Below are 24,119 nucleotides of genomic sequence, written 5' to 3' on the forward strand. Positions count from 1 at the left end.
GTGTGTCCGGGGGAAACACTGAGTGCTTCTCACACTCCACTTTTAATGTTTTAGACTATTTAAACTCGGTACTTTCTGAGCTAAAAGATGAAACTGGGCCATGAGGGGAGATTTGATGGTCTAACAAAGAAGCTGTGTGTTTCATGTTTTACCACTCAAGCATGGCTAGAATTTGATTTAGACAGAGTCACTGGCTGGCTGTGTGCTGCCGCGCAGACACTGCAGCAGCAAATTAGATTCGCTCCCTGGATCCCAATTCAATTCACTCCTGTTGAAGAAGAGTGGAGCACATTCAGCTACAATCTCTGCTTGGATTGTTCTGAGAAGGCCATAGGCGTGCCTTTAGATGAGATTAAATGCTGACGTGAAGATACACAACACAGCACAGTCTTCCCTTGAGCTTATGAAACTGTTTCGATTCTTATCATCGAGTTTAAAGCAGCTATGATCTTATCTTTTATTACAGTCTAATCTTGGAACACATCAGCTGTTGGTCTGTTGGACGATGATAAACTGAGAGATTCCTTACTATGTACCAATGTGGAGGGGTTCACTCATCATTCGAGTGGCTGTCCAGGCTACAACTTTACTGTGTCAATTCACTGTCACCACTCTCATTGTGTCATTTTTGGCCACAGCAACAGCTGTTTTCATTAAAAAGATTCCAAAATCACATTGTGCACTACCTTTTAGGAACCAGCCAGTGAACATAATGTAGCTTTTAGCAGCTATTTGAGAATTATTGCCGTCAGAATTTGGTAGAGACCAAAAACAGAGCTAAGACGGCAGCTATTATTCTGGCACTTTTGTTCAATGAAACACTTTTTTTAATACAAAAAAGAAAAAACATAAATCTCTAATTATCTGTGGCCCGACTGATATGATTTATAAAATCACGACACTGGATGATATTGAAAGTTGTAATGCACTGGAACCAAAGCAGACACTGTTAAATGTAGTGTCACCATGTGAATGCCTGCACTCACCCGTGAGAAGAGATGCGGCTGAGGGCTGCTGCTGCTGTGAGGAGACTCCAGGGGTGAAGAGGGGAAAGGGGAGGATGGGGAGGAAGGTGACGGGGAAAGGGAGGAGGCATGGCGGGAGGAGGGTGACATGCTGAGGTCCATGGCTGGAGGACTGAAGCAGGACCCGGGTCGTTCTTGAGGGGAGGACTGGGACTCTAGATTGTAGATTACATGTAAAATCGGCCGATGTTACATTGGTCAAACTGAAGTAAAACCTTTCCATATAATGGCTCATAAGCAGTATTAAACTCTATTTACTGTAGGTGGCCTATTTAGTTGGGTTAGCTGATAACTGAGGTTTAAATATCCAAATGTGCTGTTTGTGCACATTTGGATATTTTAAACTAATATTGTGAGGGTACATTTTGCAACCCTGACATGGTGAAGGTCTTTGAGCCCTTATTGCACTTTGTGTAAACCTCTAACCTCAGACAGGTTGGGTAAAAGCTTGTTTGATCGATATGAGGAACACTTAAAAAATTCAACATAATTGTTTAATTTCATCATATTGATTAAAATACCAAGTAATATTGCTTTTAGTGCCTTTTTCTACTCCAATCCTGCTGTTGGAAATCTTGGTGTCCATTTCACCATTTGAGAATATCATAAGGCAGGTTTACATTACTGATTCATGCAAAACTTAAGCATTATTTTCAAAATGTCAATAAAACACAATTGCAAGATGAGTGATGTTATGCAACTTCTCTCACAGTATCATTCAGAGATAGATGGCGTTGGATGTTCAAAACATTAGCAGGTTTATTCCTATTGCATCCAATGCACTGGCCGCCATTATTTCCAATCAAATGCAACGTTGGCATGTTATGGCGATAATAGAAAGGCAAGCCCCCAAGGGATTTCTGGGAGATGACAGTCCACGTTTTCAGAGGAATTGTGGCTCAAAACTTCCGGATGATCCACTCAACTTTTGAGGAGTTATGTGATGCAGTAATAGCTCTCGTAGCACCTGTGCATCATGCCTAAGAGAGCTAGCTCCTAACGACAAGCGCGTAGCCATAGCATCATGTGACCTATAAAAGCAGAAAAAGTGATTCCATTGCATTTTTATGAAATCTGGCTTTTTCGAATCGCCTGAAATACCCGCTCATGCGGGCGTAAAAACTTATTTGCAACAAATGGGAATTTTTTTTTAATTGACTTACTTCTATTAGATGTTTTTTAGATTTGCAATTTCAATTTGTACAATTTGAGGGTTAATGAGAACCTGCCTATAGACCAAAAGGGGACCACAGGAAGTACACAAATGAGAGAACAAAATAGCATTTCTAAACAACAAGACAATACACACCCAGTCGCCAATAACACCCCTTACCAAATTAAAGACTAGTTACATAATTGAGCACCTGAGCTACAAGGTATGAAGTTATACAGTCCATTCAGACCACCACAGAGGCCATGTTGTGGTTATCTTTGAGGTCATTTTGTGTCAGAGTCACGCTCTTCCTGTTATGAGCCACACTGACAAATCTGGGGACAATGTATGTCTATTTGAGGACAGCTGCCACTCATTGGATTTACTATATTAAGTTAGAGGGAAAGTGAGAACACAGAATCCAGTTATTGTTCTATTGCATTATCACAGTATAGTCTAAATCACTGCATCAGCAAAGGAATGTCGTGTGTGTCTTCGAGAGAAGGAAGAAATCATGGAGACATTTGTCGATATGTCAGCTGATACTGTGCTTCAGTTTACCTGGTTAACTCTTACCTGGGGAAGATGGTGGAGACGGAAAGGTTGTGCATAGCAGGCGTGGTCGTGTGGCGCTAAGAGGGGCGCAGATAGAGGAAGAACAAGTCCTCTTTCCTAATCTGACTGGACTGTTTGTCCGTCCTGAGGGAAGCTTCAAGTCAAGCGGCTCGTCCAATGACAGCATGGCTGCTGGTTTCTCCTGCCAACCTGTGGAGAGAGAAGCATAAATGACTATCAATATCTATTTTCAATCAAATGTTCAGTGTGTCAGAAAATAAATTGTTCTTGTTATGGGTACCTATGTTATTTTCAGAGCTTTGCTACAGTTTTGCATTAAATTCCTTAAGGTAGTATGTTGATACGCTTCTGCTTTGCAAAACATTTTAATCTAGCTTCTGGTGTGTTTTTAAAAGTGTCAGTGATTTGTCTTTTTATATATATTTTTTGAAGTTGTGTTGTAACCATAGACTGTATATCAAGATGGGCAACATGACAGTTCCACCAAAGTGTAGCTTTTCAATCACTCGCCCCCTGGTGTCTGGCTGCAGTATAGGTCATAGAGCCTGCTCCCTCTATGTTAGAGAATGGGACATAGGCCAAACTAAAAACTCAAAGTACACACCCTGTTGTCTGTTCAAGTGATCGTTTTTAAGATAAATTCAGCATTAATGAGTTATTCACTTCTACACAAGGGGATTTTTATTGTCAGCTGTGTCAGACAATCCATGCGCTTGCATTCAATGGATCTGGTCTGGACTGGTCAGACAGGTGTTTTGACGGAAACTCCCCCACCGCAGATATCACTACTGTGTAGACTCCGGCTCCGAATTATGTCACCATTGCAAGATGGTAGTGGCCATATCTGGGATGTTTTAGCTTCACTTAGGCATAGCAGGGGTAAATGGGGACACGTTGTCCATCTTTAAATACAGTCTATGACTGTAACGAATGTGCTTTTTGGCCAGTTGGCAGCTGCACAACAAGCTGCAAACACAACATTGACATGTATTCACCCTAACCCTAACCCCAACTTCAAAATGAGCTTTGTGTTATAAATTATCCTGTCATATGTTTTCCTATAATCCTAACAAATCTTAATACCCGTTTTATTAGTTTTTAAAGCATGCATTGAACTGGTATGTGTGAAAAACCGATGCTAAACTAATGCTAACCAGAAAAAAAAACAAAGTTGCTTTGCTTTGTTTGTTTTGATTAGTGCACTAATTAATGACACATTTACAATTACAATTACAATGTTTACATTACAGTTACATAAATTCACATGCCCCTTGTCTCTCTAACAGGGATCCACAGGTCTCTTATCAGTGTTAACTGCCACAGGAAGTCCCTCCCTGCCTTCACAGTGAAATGATACAAGTCTGATGCATCGGTCAAAGTACGTCATCTACCTACAGAGCACTGACCAATCAGGTAAGTACATTTATATTTGCACCAATCTGCCATTGACATTAGTGCAAAGCAGAGATCTGAAGTGATGACAAAACTGTGTGACTGTGAGGAAAACACTTGTTAACATACAACTGCATTCAAATCATCTCCGTAAAAATAAATGTCTTTTGTTTTAGAGACAGCTGAATCATTTCAGTTGTGTGCTGTATTAAAAATAAGTTTGGCCTTTCAATTATTGTGAAATAGTTCAAGCAACTACAGTCACAGCTACAGACACATCTTATTAAATCATAATTTAAATTATGTGGCTTGTAGACAAAATAAGCCACATGCAGCTGCTGTAGAGTGTGTGGCAAATACAGCATAAATAACTAAAAATGACATCAGCTGACAGTACACACATTTCATTGGACCAGGAATAACAGCATATTAAAAAGACCATGGCAGTTAGGACCTAAAGGCAAGGTGACACAAATATGCAATTTATTCATATGACTAAAGGAGGTAATCATAATTGAACTTAAGTCTGCAGTAGTCCCAAACAAAATAGTGAAATTGTTCAAGCTAAAACACACTTACATAAATAAGTATAATAAACTTAAAGAATGAAAGCAAAATTCAATCTGTACAGTTAATAAGGATACATTGTTTAGTAAGCTCTATAAACAAATATCTGCATATGTTTTACACATGTATAGGCAACAGTACAAAATTTTGGTATCAGAAGTGGCTTGGTTTCCATTGTAGTCCTGTGTATGGGGTTTCCCATGAGCATGCATACATCAACACGGCTCCCACACTGGGAGCTAAAGGCTACAGGCTAGAACAAGGCTAAAAGCATGGTGCCAGTGATGTTTTCAAAACAACTTGGCATGTCTGGGCTTCAGGACAATAGGATTTCTTTGAATGAGCAACATTTTGTAGTTTTATTATGTTTTTTTTTTAAACGTTTGAATCCTGGTCACCATGTGCTTCAATTGTTTGTGAGATGAGTGCAACGCCTGTTCCACATGACCCTCTGGCAGTGTTCTGTGGATTATGAAACTTCACCCCACTTTTCATCTGCATGAGGGTGAATAGATGATGACTGAACTGAAGAAATCCTACTTCAGTAAGTTACAGTAGACAGATATGACTACTAGTTGTTTCAAGGCCAAAAACCATCGTCTCTGCAGGCTCTACAAGACATTCCACAAGATGCTTCACAATAGGAAATGCACAGTTGTCAATAATAAAAATAATAATTGCTTGATTCCATTTGTCTGCCTCACTTACAAAGTCCTGCTATTGTGCATGCTGGCTCATTGTCACACCGTCATGGTTTACTGGGACACTTAAATAGAACAGAGCTATCATTAATCTTATTAGTAACATCTGTGCTTTCCCCAAAATGACCAATATTAAAAATTCAATCATGGTTTATCAAATGTGCATGTTTTACATTTACATTGAAGCAAAAAGTTTTAAAAGTTTGTTTAAATAGGAAAGAAGCTTAAAATCATTTTTCCGTGCATGATATTTTTTTCGAAAATGACCATATTTGAAATCAAAGTACTCTTAAACTCCTGATATTTGAAACAATGGCCTTGAGGTGCTGTTCTGTCCTAGTTTATGCATTCTGAGACCATTCAGTGAATTTGAGAGTGATAGCAGGGTCCTGTCCTGTGTTGTGAGTTTTAGTTGTTGCTCAGATCCTGGGGGAAAAACCTCTGCGAAGCATTATGATGTGGGTTTGTTACTGCTATCCTCTACATTTCTGTGGTCGGCCTTCACTGAGGGACTTAACCAGATTTTTCAGAGGTTTTCCACCCATCGTGGTATGATACTCTGGGTGAAGCATGAGACAAAAAGCCACCCTGGTCCATGACTCAACTCGTAAGTTCTTGTTAGACCAGATGACTCAGGATCCAGATATCTGCTTCAAAGGAAAAAATCTCACAGGAGGAAACCAAGAGGGGAAACTGTGCAGTGAAGTGGACCAAACCTGTGAACAAATGCTTGACAGCTGCAGTGAAAGTTGACACAACACTCTGCTTTTCACTCACACTGTTGCACAACAATCACACCTGAGAGCTGCTGGGAACATCCTCAGGCATCTGTTTGTTTAAAGATAATCTCTGCAAGTCTGATATCTGCTCTGTCTACCATCGCCTACAAACACTAATCTGGTATTACCGTTCAATTCTTGTTTATGAAGGCAGTAACAATAAATTAGGAGTACAGAAACATTAAAAGATAATAGTATTTTTTACTGTAGGTACAGTATGATGACGAGCCAAAACTCATTCTATACACTGCTTTGGAGGAGAAACTGTAAAACGAAGAAATCAAAGGAATACTTTGACGTTTTGGCAAATAGATATTTGATTTCTTGGCAAGGGTTACATGAGAAAAAAAATGTGAGGTTGTCATAGGCCAGCCTGGTCTTACGCTCTGTCGTCAAAATGTGACACTTGGGCTGTGTCGCTAGGAACAACCTTTAGCATCTGTATGAGACACACCGCGCTTCCAACCAAACTCTGTGTAAACCTCTTTGTGTCGTGATTAGACATTCAGAGCAACTGAGGTAGTATAAAGAGTGCCAAAGTCCACTGAGAGTGGGTCGGAGGGGAAGTGGATGGGTCCAAAAAACACAGAACTTTGACCCAGGAGACTGTTGTTCATGTCCTGTGTGAAGCTGATGAGTTATTCTGTTGTTAGTCACCTGTTACTCATTAGTCACATGAGTGTACGTAATGTGAGTAGTTTGAACAATCTTTTCCAAACCCTAACCAAATAGTCTGTCTACCTGTCTATATGCTCAGCACAGTAAATACTTTTGTTCTTTGAATATGGAATGAGCGTATTGATAATGTGGTAACTGCTAACTAGCAGCACGAATTTGTCCTATTGATCCCACCGCCTGCTGGTAGGGCAAGTTATTTCCTCTCACACAGGCACAGGAAGTATGTGCTAGTTGAGCAATGGCTGTAGTCTCTGCAGAGTGTTCAAGCACAACTTTTTGGCTGAGATACAGGTGATGTGAGGTAAAGCAACAGTCTGCCTTCTTTCCCTTATTCTTTGATGTTGTTTTGGTGTGTCTAGGCCTTAACACACAAACATGAGAGGTGTTTTTCTTTTTTTTTTCCATCAAACTCTCTGCAAGAAACACATAAAGTCAAATTATTTCTTTCTCCTAAGTTTGGAAAAAGAATTGCCATATAGATCTTTCACTTTCCCTTGAAATTTAACACCCACAGCACAAAAAAAAGTTTTTAGATATCTGTTTTTCTAGCCAGTTGTTACATATTTAGCCAGTATTTGCCTCCGGTGGAACTCAATGGCGCCAGACGTGGGTTGCAAGTAGATTTGTGACACAACTGCAAAACCTCTGTTGGGTGTCTCACTATATGGCTCTTTAATGATAGCTGGCAGCAAAAAGATTCTTAATTTACTTTCACTGGCTGGCTTTCCAAACACACAATCTGGGATTAAAACCGGCAACTTTCCAGCTACATGTACACCTCTTTAACTTCTAAACTTGCTGTCACCACAAATTCTTCCACAATCACCGTCAGGATCCCCCGACATAATATGAGGCAGAGGCTAAACCACAATGAAGTCAGTGTTTAGGTCCTTGTGCCGTCCTGCCAGCTACCTCAGCACACTGGTTTCACATTCCACAGCAACCTCGCTGACTTCTCTCTCTCTCTCTCTCTCTCTCTCTCTCTCTCTCTCTCTCACTCACACACACACACACACACACACACACACACACACACACACACACACACTGCTATTCAGGGGTATTGTGACGGCACGCACATACAGGACCATATGTATCCAGGCACGCATGCAGACTCAAGTCACACCAGCAGGCATGCGCAAAACTCATAACCACACGTGAGCTCCCCAAACCTCCAGCAGCTCCTCCCCCTCTTTTCCCTCAATGACCTGCGTTTGGGCAGCATGCCCGGACCCTCTTATGGATCCCCTACTGCCTAGCAAAACACATACTTTGGCGATTCACACACTTGTGCACAAACGTGTACTTTTGCACACATGCACACACTCACAGTCACATATAGTGAATATTCTAAACACATGTAAGGAGGGTTAGCACTTTTTAAGTAACACACACACACAAGTTTGTTATTTAAACTTGTGAGGACCATTACTTACATACTGCATTTCTTAGTCCCGAATGTCAACTACATCCAAAACCTTAAACCTCCTCTTTTTTTGAACCTAACCTAAACCTTAACTTTAAAACCAAGTCTTCGAGAAATAGTGATTTAATGGCGTCAAGCTGTTGGGATCTCAGATTGCAACCAGCTGAAACGTCTCCCTCAGTGAGGTTTTTACCAGGAGCTGAATTATCCACAGAGGTCTCTTCATTTTAAAAACAGATGTGATTTAAGCCAGTAAAAACACTGAATAAAATAGTTTCACGTCAAGAATCTGTGTTTTTCTGACACTGTTTGGCAAGTCAGCACCCACTAATGTGTACTCACCTTATCCCTGATTCAGACGTTTAGGAGGTTTTTTAACTGGGAGCTGAATTATCCACAGAGGTCTCCTTTCTAAAACAAAAGGACCCGGTGATTTAGGCCATGTTAAGACAAGGACGGCCCAACTAAAAATAGAAAAGTATTTCCTCTGTATCTTAAAAGATATCTGTGTTCATAGACAACATTGTTAAAATGATCCTTGTGTACACGCATCCACAAAAACAACTGAAAGTGCTTTAGTATGCATGCCAGGCCAGTAGTTTTTTGTGTAACTTTATATAATAGAAGAACACCACGCGCCTGCGCATAAAGGCATTCTTCTGCAGAACTGTGAGTATAAACAAACAAGAAGATGATGGCGATTGCATGCACGAAAACCAATAGCGTTAATAACTCCGTAGAGTCGGCAGCACAAACACAGCTCAGTAATCTGACATTGCTGTTGTTGTCCTCCTACTTATGCGTGGCTATTTGTCTGAAATATAATGCACGTGTTAAGTCCAGCTGTTTTTAAGGCCCTAAAAAAGCTGTTGTCATGTGAATGAAAGGCCAAATCGCGACAAAAGGTTAACATTTCATGCAAGAACAGTTGACATGTAAACGGTACAAATCAGTGGCCTTTTTGAAATGCTCTTGCTGCAGAGGTGCTGCTAACCACCATGGCCAAAGCAAAAATGTGAAAATGCAAATGACCCTATTTAAAGCCAGTGCCTAGTTTGTCTGTTCTGATCTATGGATAGTGATCCATAGACAAGGACCCACTCCCTCAGTAGATATAGCCTCTTTATTCTAAGTTAACAATAACAAACACTTTTTATTTGCAGGTGATTATACACTAAAAAAAACATGCTTGTTGTATTATATTTCATTTCTGCCAATATATTACCCTAAACATTACACACTGGACCTTTAACTTTTGTTTTCACTAAACAGATGTTAAAGGGAACAACAGTGGGCCCATAATTGAACCACATGAGCACAGGGAGAGGTGAATGTGTGAGAATGCAACATGGTGATCTCAGTAGACGAGGACCCTCTCCATATGTAGATATACAACATACATACATATACAACAGCTTAGTTTGTAAGATAGTTAACAGTTTTTGTTTTTAGATGAATAAAGAAAGCATACTTATTTCATTATATTTCATTTCTGCAAATGTATCCCCCTAAATCCTACACACTAGACTTATAACCATCAAACAGTCCTTTGAAGTAGTGAGGACAGGCCAAAATATCCTCACAATGGCGATCTGTCCTCACAACAACCATTTAAACCTCGGTCCTCAGAAAGACAGCAAAACAAGTAACGACACACGCAGTACATGTGCATTTATACATTCGGTCACACCCATATCATATGAGGACTGTAGCTTTTCAGTGGACTCACAACAGTATGCTCGTGGACACACACAGCAAATACACACAAATTTACAGTTCAATGTCAAAAATTAACACACACTTTGCACATCTAAAAAATAGTTCACATGTGCAACCGGTGTTGCTGATGCCTCCATGTCCTCAAGAAAGCAGCAACGCATGTGCCTATATACATTCAGTCACATCCATTAACACGTGCAACATACAAAATATACACAAGACCTCATTTAGGAATGGAAGTTTCTCATAGAAAAATACTAAAAACTGAATGTTTTTTCACACAATTATATGTTAAACTGCACAGACACATACAGTACAGAGTTAATGCCCCCCTCGGGTGTATAAACTAACACACACACATGAGAGTCTCTCCCCCTCTCACAGGAAACTTTTGCTTCCACGGCGCCCTGATCTGGCCTCACCCTCCCCATATTTTTTTACTCCTCTCTCTCTCTCTCTCTCTTTACTTCCCTCCCTCTCACTCCTTCCTGTGGTTTTCCTCTCCCAGTCCTCCAGCAGAGCATACCTCTCCTGTTCTCCTCCCCTCTCCTCTGCCCTCTGCACCTCCCACTCCTTTTTCTTCTCTCCCATTTTTTATCCTCCAGAGCATTTTTTGAACTCCCCTTTTTCAATTTTCTTAAATTTCTTGTCATTCTGTCAACGCAGAAACACACATCAAGTCACATTCTTCACTTCAGGGTATATTTTAATAATTTTACTTGTCATTCTCTCCTTCTAAACAAAGAATAAATCTAATAAATTTTTAAAAATACAAAGGGTAAAACTGAGATATAACTAGTCATCCAGATCTAATTCTCAAATCTTGAGCCGGATTGGAGATGTAAATTTTAAAAATATAAGTATTTTAGGGTTTTTTTTAAATAAGAGGAATGGATTTCAGTGGGAGGGAAGAGTGACAGAAGACGGGCGATCACTCCAGGAACTGTGTCAGTGCTTGTTTTTTAGGGGTTACATCCTTTGATCTTTCCATCCCACGTCCTTATAAGGTATTACGCAATGTCGCTGCAACAGCGAGGATGACAGGAGGTTTTGTTTTTGTAACTTGGAGGTGCACAGAGGCAGGAGGAGAGGCTGTAAAGGCTGGGGTAAACTAATGGGGAATGGCTAAAAGTGGACACCTGTTTGAACAGCAAATATCAGGGAACATTTCAATGGACAAAACCAAAAAGATAAAGTGGTTTGCAGGAAAAGGCCACAGTGAGGGGTTGAGAAAACAGCAGGAGTCTTCTCATACCACACAAACTGTAGCAAGATGGAGACAACAAGTAAAATATGCTGCAGTTCTTAGAGTCAAAAGTTTCTTTTAAGGACGGAAGGCAAGCAAGAGTTCTTCCTTTAAGTATTTCTCAAATTACACAATATGTTTTCAAGTTCCGAAGCCTGCGCAGATGATCCAAAGCAGTAATGACCATATCACGTTTCTTACTTCACAAAAACAAAACCATCGCCACTGCAGTCCAGCGGTTTAAGCCGCCACGGCAGCAAAAGGAAATTTACTGTCAGTGTTCACAGCTTTTGAATGTGTTGAACCACTGTTTTATATTGTGTCAGCTCTGATTCACAGCAAGTTCTCAGTGCCAGCATTCTGGAGAGTGGATTTCTCTCAGGACAAGAAAAATGGTAACTTATAGGGGGGGGGGGGGGGTGCGAGCTGGACAACAGGTAAATAGAAAAACTGAAAGAGAAGGAGAATAACACTGAGACAAATAATGGGAAAAGTGTGAGGAAAGGAAAGGGTGGGAGCCCACGTCTGACTCCCACAGTTTCTTCCCCTCCCTCCCTCCCCCTCTCTTGTGTCTCGGCAGTGCTAAGTGATGCAACTCTGCAGAGCAAGTCTGCAATAGCCACCAGTAGAGCCTGCAGTGTCTCTCACACTGACACTGGCGTCTTTACCATTTAGGAGGGGAGTGGTGGCGGCTTTCAGGGGAGGAGGAGCAGGGGAGTAATCTCTCAAGACAGAGATATTACTTAGTTCTTCACTAGAAAAAGGCTCTTTGCAAACTTTCTGTACATCTCACCATAAGACTTAACTTTTTAAAAGGGGTTGCAGAAGAAAGATTTGACTTTTATAAAATAAATACACAACTGGCTGCTCGGGACTCACATGGGTTTTTGCAGAGTGTTGTTTGTTGCAGCCATTTAGGACTGAATATGCTCTTAAATGTTAAAAAGGACACCTAACTTTCTTATTCTATTTGTACCAAAGAAAGGGGAGTTCTCTCAGCCTATCTTCAGTCAGGCATTATGAACAGTAAAGAAGAAGAAAGTCAAGTTCATGGTCTTAGTTTTGCACACATGGCACTGTCTGAAATGTCCTATAGTGCTGCGTGTTAAATATAGTATGCTTTAGTAAAAGGTAAAAACATAAAATTATCTGTCTTTTATCAAATCCCTCCAAATGTGAACCCAATGATATCTCTTGCCACTGTTGTTGTCTTTAGTTGTGGTGTGGATTCATTGGCATTCATTTTGAGCAATTTTTTAAAAACTATTCGTTCACCAGTGTTTCATTTACCAGTTACATTTACCATTGTTTCCCACAAAATCAAAAATCTACATCTGGTGGTACCTGACAATTGCAGGGTCAGGTCAACAAAACTTCTCTTTTTTGTTGTTTGTTTTCATTTTTTAATTTCTTGTCTTGTCTTTTTATTTCTTCTTAATGCAGTGCAGGCAGAACTCTTGAGAGCTTTTTGTTGACAGCAGCAGTCTGAGTTTTCACTCATTGGGTGGATAACTAATCAGTCTGTCCTATCAGAACTGATCAGATCAATAGATGAGAGGAGCAGCTGCTGCAGAGGCAAGTGATAGCAAACTTTTGGATTCAGCAAAATCAATAGTTAAGTTTCACCTTCACTGCATCTGCCATTCTGCTGATCCATCTGAGCACAGAGTATGCTCTGCTCTCCGAGAGTGTGGTGCAGTTAATAACCCAACAGTGTATATTCTAATAGCAGATGTGTGGGAAACTGTGGTCGCTGTTATAGTTGTAGTTCTTGTTGTGGGCGTCCCTTTATTTTGGATATTTTGTTTTTTAATAACAGAAACCCTAAATAGACAGATTCAAATGACACCATGACACATTCTCAATAACAGGCAGGCCTCCATTTTTCTTGACTTAAGAACTACATCACACTACATAACGCAGGTTGACAGAAATTGGGGAGTAACATGTTTTTACTGCAAAACTTTGTAATGACTCCTGTAATGAAGTGAGTAAATGGAGCTATAGCAATTAGCTTTAAAATATTGGAAGCAAACATGTCTGATCCCAGAAAGAAACTGTTACAGAGTTCATTCGTAGACAAACAGGAGACAGAAGTCAAATATTTTTAGCTGTACAAATATAGAGAAGCTCAGTTGGGGTTGGTGAAGTGGTGCAGCAGGGCTGCAATAGAGGATAAACCCACCTCATTCCACTTTATCCTTATCTAGCTCAAAGATGAACTTAACCATGTATAGTCATGATATACAAACTTCAAGCTGATACTATTTTGGAGCAAGTTTGTACGGAACATCTTCCTCCCTGCAAGTGGTGCCTCCAAAGTTTACATTTCCCATAGAGGTTTTTTAGAAACACTCTACTTTATCTTCACTTATAAATGGCAGCAAATTATACTTCACGTTAGACTATCAATGGCTCAAATTACTGTTTGTTTTGTAAAAGACATCACTTGTAGTGACACTATCTTTCAGCTCATTGTTTTGATTTTACTTTTTTGGTCCTCTCCCACACTCAACTCTCTCCCCATTGTAATTTCCAGCTACACCAATCAGCCTTTTTCAGCAAGAAAGTTCTGTACAGCTCCACTGTAGGCTTTACCACGAGCACCTGTCCAGCACCAAACAGCAGGCACAGTTAGTGATTACCTGGTAAACATAGTGGAGCAATAAGCTTCTAAAGAGACACTTTCTGTTTTTCCTAAAGATATGTAGAGAGTGAATATTGGACTTAGATTCGTCAGACACTTGATCTTAAAAAAGCTCTGTACAATATTCAGAGCAGTGCTTTGAGGTTGAAGTGGGAATAACATGGAAGCTACAAAGAAGATGGGTTGCATTTTAATGCTAAGAGTGTTTAAACAAGAGGTTGATGGCTCTTTCCAGTTTATTTTTATTTTCATAAATTATTTTATTTTTTATACATTTAATTCATATATATTTTTAGATTTAACCTAGTTCACTCTACATGGACAGCAGTTAACATTAATACCATATTACATTTTACATGTGATGAAAAATTATTTTCTAATATGTGAATTGTTAGATAAGTTTCTTACCATTGACCACACATTGATTTTTGCCCTCCATGTTTATACCTTTATGATGTCAAGTTGGCAATTTGTGTTATAAAATAACATTGATATCAATGTTAGTATACTCGACTGGCATGCTTTATAGTTAAATGCTTGCTTGCTACAGCTAATAGTTGCATATACTAAAATATGCATCTAATTAACACACCATCCAACATCACCTCTAACTTCCAATGACAAAGTCAGCTCATACGCTATGTCACTTTATAAATGTTGATATAATACATATTAAAAACATACAAAAGTAACATATTAATGGATTGCAGAAATGTACATTGCCAAAATTCTTCTCTGGCGACTGGGCTGAAAACTAATCACTATTTGTTTGATGTGTCCTGTCAGATGATTTCAACTGACAATAATAAACTAGTATCACCTGTGTTAAAGGTATAAAAGTCCTGTGTATATAGAGATCTTTATGGTCTTTCAAAAAGATAAATCAGTACAGGTCTTAGTTAGTACATTTATAGCTTAACCCTTTGAAACTGAAGCAACTTGATTTTCAAAAACATGGGAAGAAGACGAAAGAAAATGGGCAAGAAATTAAGAAATTATTTTTTTTAAATACAAGAAAATGACCTGAAAATTAGTTTAAAAAAATAATAAGAATAGTAACAATAACAAATGTAATAATAAATCACATATATATTTATATATGTTTGGGTTTTTTAAAGAAATCGCACCAGTTTGTTTAGAGTTCAAAGATTTAAATATTTGTGAAAGGCGTCTTGTTGTTTATAGTCTTGTTCTACCCAAGTGCCTCGTTCTCCCAGAACAACTTTCTTGCTCTTTCCTTCCATAGAAATAGATCTTTCCCTTCATTTATTTCTCACTCTATCCCTTCTGCTCACTCATAACCCCCACCCATAATCCCTTGCACCACCACCACTACCACCATCCCACCGTTTGGCAGTGGTACAAGGTCAACACAGAAACCTCTCCACTTCTCCTCTCTGCTCTCCCTCATTCCTCGCCATCAGCGGAGCAACAGATCCCTCCCCCCTCCCCAATCATTTCATCCACCGCCGCCCCTCTGAGGAGGGAGAGAAAGACTAAAGATGGAGAGGAGGGCGAAGGCGAGGACCAGGGAATGAGTGCAGATATTCTAGTTTAGTGTTGAAAATACGAAGACAGGGATGACGAAAGAGGGAAGGGACATTAGCAAATGAAAGGCAGCGAAAGGAAGGAGGGGAAAGAGACAGAAAGACTGAAGGAGAAAAGTGTTTTTAACCTTTGTTGTCAGGCGAGACGGACGAAAGCAGTCCAAGAAATCAATCTCCGTTTTTCTGTCACTTTTCTGTCCTTCTTTGTCTGTCTGTTTTGTCTCTCCCTTTAATTTCTCTCTCTCCATCTCACTTTCATTCCCTCGGCTCTGTCATCCAGACCTAAAACACACAAACACATGCGCCTCACATTCCTACGTGCAGAGCAGATTCACCCAATTTGTTTCCACTGCGTGTGTGTGTGTGTGTGTGCATGTGTGTCTGTGTGTGCCAAGCCAGTAAATAATAACCAATCCCAGCTGTACTGTAGGCCGTTCCTCTCGTCCTCGGTGGGGAAACAAAGACGGAGAGAGAGAGGAAAAAGGCTCCATCAAATAACAGAGTAATGAGCTGGAAAAAAAGTCAGCAGAGAGTTGAGCAGGAAGAATTAATAATGTTTTAATACTAACGGACATTACAAGCCTGGTAGTCAGCGACCTGCATGTAGAAGAGTTTCAGGTCATTTGAAAAAATACAATTTGTACTCATTTCAATGGGAGAGCCAAACCTCCTTAGTGCTTTTCCACTCTGCCAGCAGACACGTTTTAGATGTGGAAAGCTGCTTCATAGATAAATAAATGCCATAGTTTACTTTTAAATTCCTTTAAACAATTATGCATTAAGTTGGCTTCTTTACAGTGGGGAAATAACCTACCAATTTTAACCTGATTTACTGGATTTGCGTCTGAAGAACACTGTAAAATCTGAGAAGTTGATTTTATCTTACCTAAAATAATCTAGAAAACCAACTGCCTTGAAAAAGGAAAGTAAATATAAATGTAAATCTTAATTTGTTTACTTTATATCTATTTAGGTTGACTAAAAATTTAGCTTTATTTACTTACTTTCAACTGTCATTTTGAAGTTGCAACAGCTTCACAAAATTACCTTGTTATTTTTAAGTGTTGGCTTCAGTAAACAAAGTTAGTCTGATGTAACGTGATCATCATACAGAGGACTTTGCTAATGATGAATATGCAAATTTTGTTTTGTTAACATCTTTATGAAAATACACAAATAGGACTAGTTTTCAACTAGCAGAATACAGATATATAACACAGTACATTTGGCTTAATGAAGTTGCTAAAACTTCGAAAGATTGATTTGATTAAACTTGTTTTTTTTTAAGTTGCAATAACTTTAGAAAATCAAGTAAATATAACTACATTTATGTACATTTAACAATTAGATATGAAGTAAATATAAGTATAGACTAGTATTTATATTTAATTACAATTCTCAAGGCAAATCAATCTTTCTAAGTTTTAGCAACTTCAGTAAACCAAGTTTACTGTGCCATGTGTCTGTATTCTGCTGGTTGAAAAGTATTTTGTATTGTATTGTATTTTCTTAAACTTATTAAGAAAATAGAACTCACAGATCTCCAAAAACTTTATCATTGGCAAAATCCTCTTTGTGATGATCAAGTTAAATCAGACTAACTTGGTTTACTGAAGTTGCTAAAACTTTGAAAGATTGATTTAATTAAACTAGTCATTTTAAGTTGCAACAACTTTACAAAATCAAGTAAATCTAACTAAATTTTATTTAAATTTAACAATCAGATATAAAGTAAACATGAATTAAGATTAATAGTTATATTTACTTTTATTTTCTTATTATACTATTATTTTTATTTTTATCTTATATTTCAAGGCAATTGGTTTCCCAGTTGTTGTTTTTTTAAATAAAATAAACTTGTCACATTTCACAGTGAAGTCTAAACCCGCGTCCCTGCTGCCAGAGATGGAAACAGGACTGTCAAACAGGGAGATGTATGGGTGGGTAGTTTTCTTCCCTGGTTATTATGGTTGCCATGAAGGCCTGTTAAGAAATAGCAGGGAAGCGGTCTGATGAAGCTGGGTGGGCAAAAATCCGCTCATAGGCTAACAACGATTACAGAAACAGCTACAAAGAATCTACGACATCAGGGCTTAAGGTCACAAGGTGCACCTTAAGTCTCTGGATTTGGGAATAGTGGCTGAACCTAATTGGGGCTTTACCAAAACAGAGTGGTGTTTTTAAGGGAGAGGAAGGAGTTTATGAAAACAAGAGATTATAGGAGAACAACAGAGTCCAAGAAGAGTAAACAATAAAGATAAATGAAGCAAAAGAGACTGACAGATATAAAAGGGATCAGCAGTGAAATAAGCTACAAAAATGTTGAAGTTAAAAAAATTAAGTTGAATGTACTTAGTATACTGACATACAAATATTTTACCCTTAAACCCAAAGCCAGTCCTGTATTAAATTTGTAGTTTTTTTAACTGAAATCAGAGCTTTTTCATGAGATTGCAACGATTAGACTGTCTCTGCTAAAAAGCAAGACAATGTCAATCTTAGCATTTTAACAGCATCCAGATCTCCCTGCTCATCTCGCATCTTAAATGGAAAAGGCATCATCCAGCAGATTTTTGCTTGCTTTAGGGCTGTTGCCCGAACTACAGATTGTGCACCCGCATTTCCGTGTGCCTGTCGCCACCAACACATATGGTAGTTGCTCAAGATAGAGAGCAGGAGAGAAATCTCAGAAAATTCTAATCAAATTATAAAACGAAACAGTGCTGATCAAATAGGAACCAAAATTATCTCAGCCTTACCAATTTCTAACCTAAAATGTTTTCACAAACATATTTTAACTTACTTTTTAAGTTTAATTGAAGTTTCATTGTTAACCGGCCACTATATTGTTTCCTGCATCAAAACGGCCACACTGGCGTTATGTCACCCACCAGCCGGAGCCACATAGCATGTTTTCACTTAACTCAGCTCGCAATTATGTCCATGTTTAACAATTACACACCTCAGGTCCATCAAATTCTTACAGTCGCTGCCAGTGAAGAAAGTAGGATGTCCTCTATGTAGCTATGATAAAAGTACAGGTATGGAAGGTATGGATGATAGTTGAGCATGTAACAAGTCTGACTTTTGTGCAGGAGACAGGGGTTTGTTTACCCATGTATTACACGCTTACAGTAAGTGTTTGTCTTTTTATGAACCGTGTCCAAAAGTTCCTTGTCCTTAACTGTATTTTCATTGCCTAACCTAATAATAGTTTGCTTGACATAACAACAGTCATTCCAGGACCATGCGGCAGATATTGTAGAAAGCAAGACATTTAAAAACTTAGATGTTAAACTTTAAAAGAAAAAACAGTGGTAGGAATTGTTCAACATCTATTCTTGTCTGGCAGTACAGTTGAAACGAACTCAACAAGCGGTCGCGCCAATGAACCCCCTGCTGTGAGGATACTGTTAGTGTCACTATCTTGTCCTGTAATTCAAAAGTAACGCATCATTTATGCCAAACATGGTGAGTTAATCCAGTGAATCACCAAGTGGAGGAAATTAATTGTTAAACTGAGTGACACATGGGCGGATTATGAGACATTTGGCCCATGGTTCACTCAGTTGCAAAGGGCCCCACCACATCTCCTACATAGGAGCTAGAAACACAGACTTTGTGGTGGTTTTGTGTCTCTTTGTGGTTATTTTGTTTCTCTTTCGGGTAATTGTGTGTTGTTTTGTGCCTCTTCATAGTCATTTTGTGTCTATTTGTGGTGTTTTCCCTATTTTTGTAGTTGTTTTGCAGTTGCTTTGCATCTCTTTGATTTTGAGTCTCTGCCTGGTCGCAACGTGTTATTTACGAGTCAAGGCCCAGGGAAATAAGTAATTTACCTTCAGCTCGTTCCATCCTCTTAAATGTGATGATTACTTGTTTTATTTGAGCATATCAAGAATTAAATATATTTGGATTTTGCACACATGGTTGGATAAAACATCAACTTAACCCTTTGAAATCTGAGCAAATTGATGTTATTTTGTTTCAAAAACATGGGAAGAAGGCAATTAGCAACGAAAAAAGAAATTACCCAAAAATACGCAAGAAATTAGTAAAAAGTGCAAGAAAATGACTTGAAAATTAGTTTAAAAAATTTGTAACATCATTTACAAAAGACAGCTTTAAAAGACAAAAAATCCACTAATTTATTGCAATTTGTGGAACATTTCTTACCAAGTTTTGACACCAAGTTGTAGAATTCAAAGGTTTAAATATTTGTGAAAAGGTGTTAGAAAGCAACACAAGACAAAGTGATGTCGCTCTAGGTTTCAAAGGGTTAAAGACCTATGGATCAGGGAAACTTTGATGGACATTTTAATTACTTTCTTACATTTCATACCAGATGATTAATTGATGATTTAAAAAAAAAAAAGAAAGATTAAAAATGATCCACTTGCAGCCCTGGTGGAGCTAAAAACGTAATGAGGCTGAAACCAAAGCAATACATCATATAAGTCACCACGAGGAAAAGAGGGTGATGAAAAGAGAAGAGAAATAAGCTGACAGTCTATTGATTGTCATCCCCGTCTATGAGCCATTTCTGATTCGTATGCCCATCTGCCGTGGCACTTGATCCCTCTTTACAATCATAACTCCCCTCGTGCCAAGACATCTTTTTTTCTATATTCATTTTTCCTCTCCGTCTCTTTGTCAGACGCTTTTTCATGGAGGCCAGCATTTGCCTCCTTCCTCAAACACAGAGCGAGCAAAAAGAAAGGAAGCAGTGAGTGGGAGGGAGGGGAGAGGAGAATGAGAAGGGGGAGACAGGGAGTAGGGGAGTGATGGAGGGGGGTGGGGGGTGTCGGGGTGGGGTTTGCGGAATTTGGTCTATGTTTGGTTTGGAAGTAAAGGCCCCGGCGCTGGGCTCTCAGGAGGATAATGGAAAAGAGAGGGAGAAGAAAGGGAGGTTTATGGATGTGTGTGTACCCTCACAGGTGGTCGGCACACACTGACGGGGGGGGCCTTTTGTGTGTGTGTGTGTGTGTTGTGTGTGTGTGTGTGTGTGCGTGTGCGTGTGCGTGTGTGTGTGTGTGAAAATGTGTGTGTGTCTGTGTGTTTACTGCCGGCGAAGTTATGAAAGCATGTGTGTACATTCGTGCGTTGATTTGCAGATGTTGGCATGTGAGCTTTTAGCATGTAAGAATCTGAAAAGGGAGACAGAGAGAGGAGGTGAATAAGACATTCCTAAGATGGAGGAGGAGGGGGGGAGGAGATGCAGGGAGCCAGTGGTTAGTTAGTGGTTAGAAACTAAGAGGAGAAAAATGAACGTCTGGTCCAGGGCTGGGCCCAGAAACGATACCACAGCCAGCCGACGGGCCAAGCGAGAGGAGAGGAGAAAATACAGTCCGAGAGAGATATATAAACAGAGGAGAACCAGGGGGAGGCCTCCGTCTCCACCACCACCTCCTGCCCTCCTCCCATATGAGGCCTGCTAACTCCTGCCTCTGCCGCAGGGGAGAAAAACGGGGGAGTGCTGCTTTTATAACTGAGCTGAACCCGCTGAACCCATCATGTGCAAACAGCAGGCGAAGTATGGAGACAACAGAGCGCCGGGGCCAGCTGCCACACAGGGGGCTTCAGCGGGGGGTCTCAGGTTGAGGGCTGGAGGTACGAGGAGGAGCAAAGTGATGGAGGAGGAGGTGGAGAGTCATTGCAGATCTCCGTCTACACCATATTCAGATATGTCAAGCATCAGTTTGGGTTGGGGTCTTTCTTTCCTTCACTTATCTCTTTGAAACCTGGATTAACATCAGTTTTCAGACACTTTCACAAGCTATTTGACCTTCTGAGGCATGAGCTTATTGGTTTGATTTCTTTCCTGTCTTACGTTTTCCTTCCTTTTCGTCCTTCTTTCTCTGTAATTCCTTTTTTTCTCTGCCTAATTTTCTTTACTTTTTCCTCCTTACTGCCCTCCCCATTACAATTCAAGACGAATATTCGGCCGTACATGTTTGCACTGGCCTTTGGTTCCAGTTTTTTTCTGTTTTAGATTTGCACACACATAATATTTCTTTATAATTTCCTCTGCCATTTTTTGTTGTTATCGTGCCAACTTCACTTTTAACTATTGTTTGTGTGCCCTTCACTTCAATTTGTTCAGCACTTTGGTCTACTCCGGTTGTTTTTAAACATGCTTTTTAAATATACTTGATTTGATTTGACTTAATTTGATTTCTTCTTTCTTCTTCCTGGCTTTGGTTGCTTCCTATTTTTCTGTGCTTATTCAACTTTGTTCTCATCACTCATCACTATTTTTTTGTTTTTAACAACTGCTTGTTTAATATCTTTTTTTTTTTAACTGCTCTTCACATCCTAGATTACTTTTTACAATTGACAGTTTTTCTTCCACTTTTATTTCACTTTTTTCTTTCCTTCTTTGGCTTCCTTCCTTTGCTCTCAGCTTCAATCTTCCTTTTACTTTTTTGGCTACCTTTCTTTCACTCTTTTTTTTGCCTTCTGTTATGCCTTTTTTTAACTTATTTTTCTTTCATCTATTCCATCTTGCTGTCTTTCTAATTTTGTTTGTCATTTAGTTTTGTTTGATCCCCATTTTTTCGTTGCTTTCTCCACTTAGTCTCCACTTCTTTTTCATTCCATTTCATTACTTCTTTAACATTTTTTAATCATTCTTTTCACCATTTACTGTTTATCCTTTGTTCCTTTTGTCATTTTTCTAACCCTTCCTTCACTTATTCTTTCTTTTCTTTACAATTTTCCTAGTTTTTCTCTCTCAATTGTTTTCTCACACTTTCTGTCACGTTTTCTGACATTCCTTCTTTCAACCATAGTTTGAATTCTTAACTTTTTTCTTCACTTCGTACACTTGTGAACTTTTTTTTGTCTTATATTACTTCATTGAACTTTGATTCCTTGTTCTTCCATCTTTTCATTCCTTGAGTCCTACTCCTGCTATTTTTTGTTTAACCCATTCTTTAAGCATTTTCAAAGATAGAGACATAGCAGAAAGCAAGGTGTCTCTGGCTGGTCTTAAACTGGAGACATTACATTTGATTGGCGCCATAAACCTCCAGGACACCAGGGCATCGTCTTTCATTTCTTTATTTTGCCCCTTTTCTTTGCTTACTTCACTTCTTGTTGTTCCTCCTTCACTTTCTTTTGCCTCCGTCGCTTTCTTTGGCCATGCTTCCCCTTGCCTCCTTCAGCCACTTCTTTTTCTCCTAAACATCTTTCTTTCTTTCTTTCTCCTTTTTTAATTCACCGACTTTCATCTTACCTTCACTTTCTTCTCACTCTTTTAATTCCATCAGAATTTCCCCGCAGTTTCCATCACTCTTAACTTAGTTTCTCTCTCCTTTGCTTCCTTTTACACACTATTTTAACACTCATGGATACATACACACACACATACACACTCATATATGCCATATATATGAGCAACACTCCCACCCTGTAGCAGACAGTGTGGGTGGAAGTGGGGCTGTAAGGCAGACGCACCCAACAACAACAGGAAAGGAGTTTGCTTGGCTCTGGGCCTTTTTTCAAAAAAATCCATCCACACGCGTCTGTCCAACCTTTAGAGCACAGCATGATGCAACAAGGCTGCAACCTGCATATCGCTGCCGTCACGCAAAAACCCCACATTCTTTAGAAAAGTCTTCACCCTGACCAATAAGATGCACCTCAGAAAACTAAGGAAGGGGTTCGTGTGGAGTCGACACACCCGTGGATCACTCCCTAAGTCTGTCCTGCCTCTTGGGGACCCCAAGAGTGTCAGTCTAATTGAATGCATGAAACTCAGTGCAGCTGGAGTTAAGATGTTTTTCTAATGTGGAGGCGTATCATTCTTTAGGGAGGATGAGGAGCCGTGATCACTGATGGGCAGTCATGTCATGGGGGTGGAGGACTTGTAGGATTAGACGACCCAAATTGCTGGAAGGAAAACAGGGGAAGTAAAGGTCTTGTTTCCACCATGTTTTATGTGGGAGTTTATAAATCAGCTTAAGGATTTTAAACTCACACAGTGAGTTTACCGAACTTTTATACCAGTTCCTGTGGGGCCTTGTGGTCAGAAAGACTATCTCATTCTCTAAAGTCCCACTTAAGATCACTGCATAATTGCTATATTGTCCATTAATGCCACAGACAGATCCTAATACCTGACCAACAAAATACATTGCTTGCTTGTCAGTGCAAAATGTCCCAATAAGGGCATTTTGTTGATGTGGTACCCAAACACACAGGACAGACTAGCAGGACTTTTTTCAAGTTGAGGTAACTAAAAGCACTTAGGTGAGGTTTTTGGAAAGATTTTACTTAAGGTTTAAACAACACAATTGGGTGCTGGGCTGCATCCAGCTGCACAATATGAAAAAAAATTTAAAAATCAGATTGCAGTTATTTGGACAGATATTGCAACTGCAATATGAGTCACAATTTTAGCAGTAATAGTTATTTTTGCATTTTATTTTCAGGGAAAACAATTAGAAAAAAGTGATTATAATAATAAAGTGAATAATTCAGTAAAGAACTTTTTGATTGTGATAATTTGTTTTTTTTTTCCAAAGTAACAGGACAGTAACTTTCCGAAACCAACAATCTGACAAGTATGATCGCATCACACAAAAAATGGTCAGACATAAGTGTGAAAGTATAGGCAAGATTTACACATTTCTCACAGGCTGACTTTTTTAGTTCTTCAAACA

At 39.3% G+C, this 24,119-nt stretch overlaps 1 protein-coding gene across 1 annotated transcript in view; it reads right to left on the reverse strand.

The window, feature by feature from the left end:
• LOC121942650 (zinc finger protein GLIS2-like) overlaps positions 1-24,119 on the reverse strand; it is a 33,255-nt gene that overhangs the window by 7,560 nt on the left and 1,576 nt on the right. The window contains exons 2-3 of the mRNA XM_042485914.1: positions 2,755-2,943; positions 987-1,180 (exon numbers count right to left, since the gene is read on the reverse strand). Of these exons, the coding sequence (XP_042341848.1) occupies positions 987-1,180; positions 2,755-2,920 (360 nt within the window). The 5' untranslated portion in view covers positions 2,921-2,943. The remainder of the gene's footprint in view (positions 1-986; positions 1,181-2,754; positions 2,944-24,119) is intronic.

Source organism: Plectropomus leopardus, chromosome 4 (assembly GCF_008729295.1).
Source record: "Plectropomus leopardus isolate mb chromosome 4, YSFRI_Pleo_2.0, whole genome shotgun sequence".
Classification (NCBI taxonomy): domain Eukaryota; kingdom Metazoa; phylum Chordata; class Actinopteri; order Perciformes; family Serranidae; genus Plectropomus; species Plectropomus leopardus.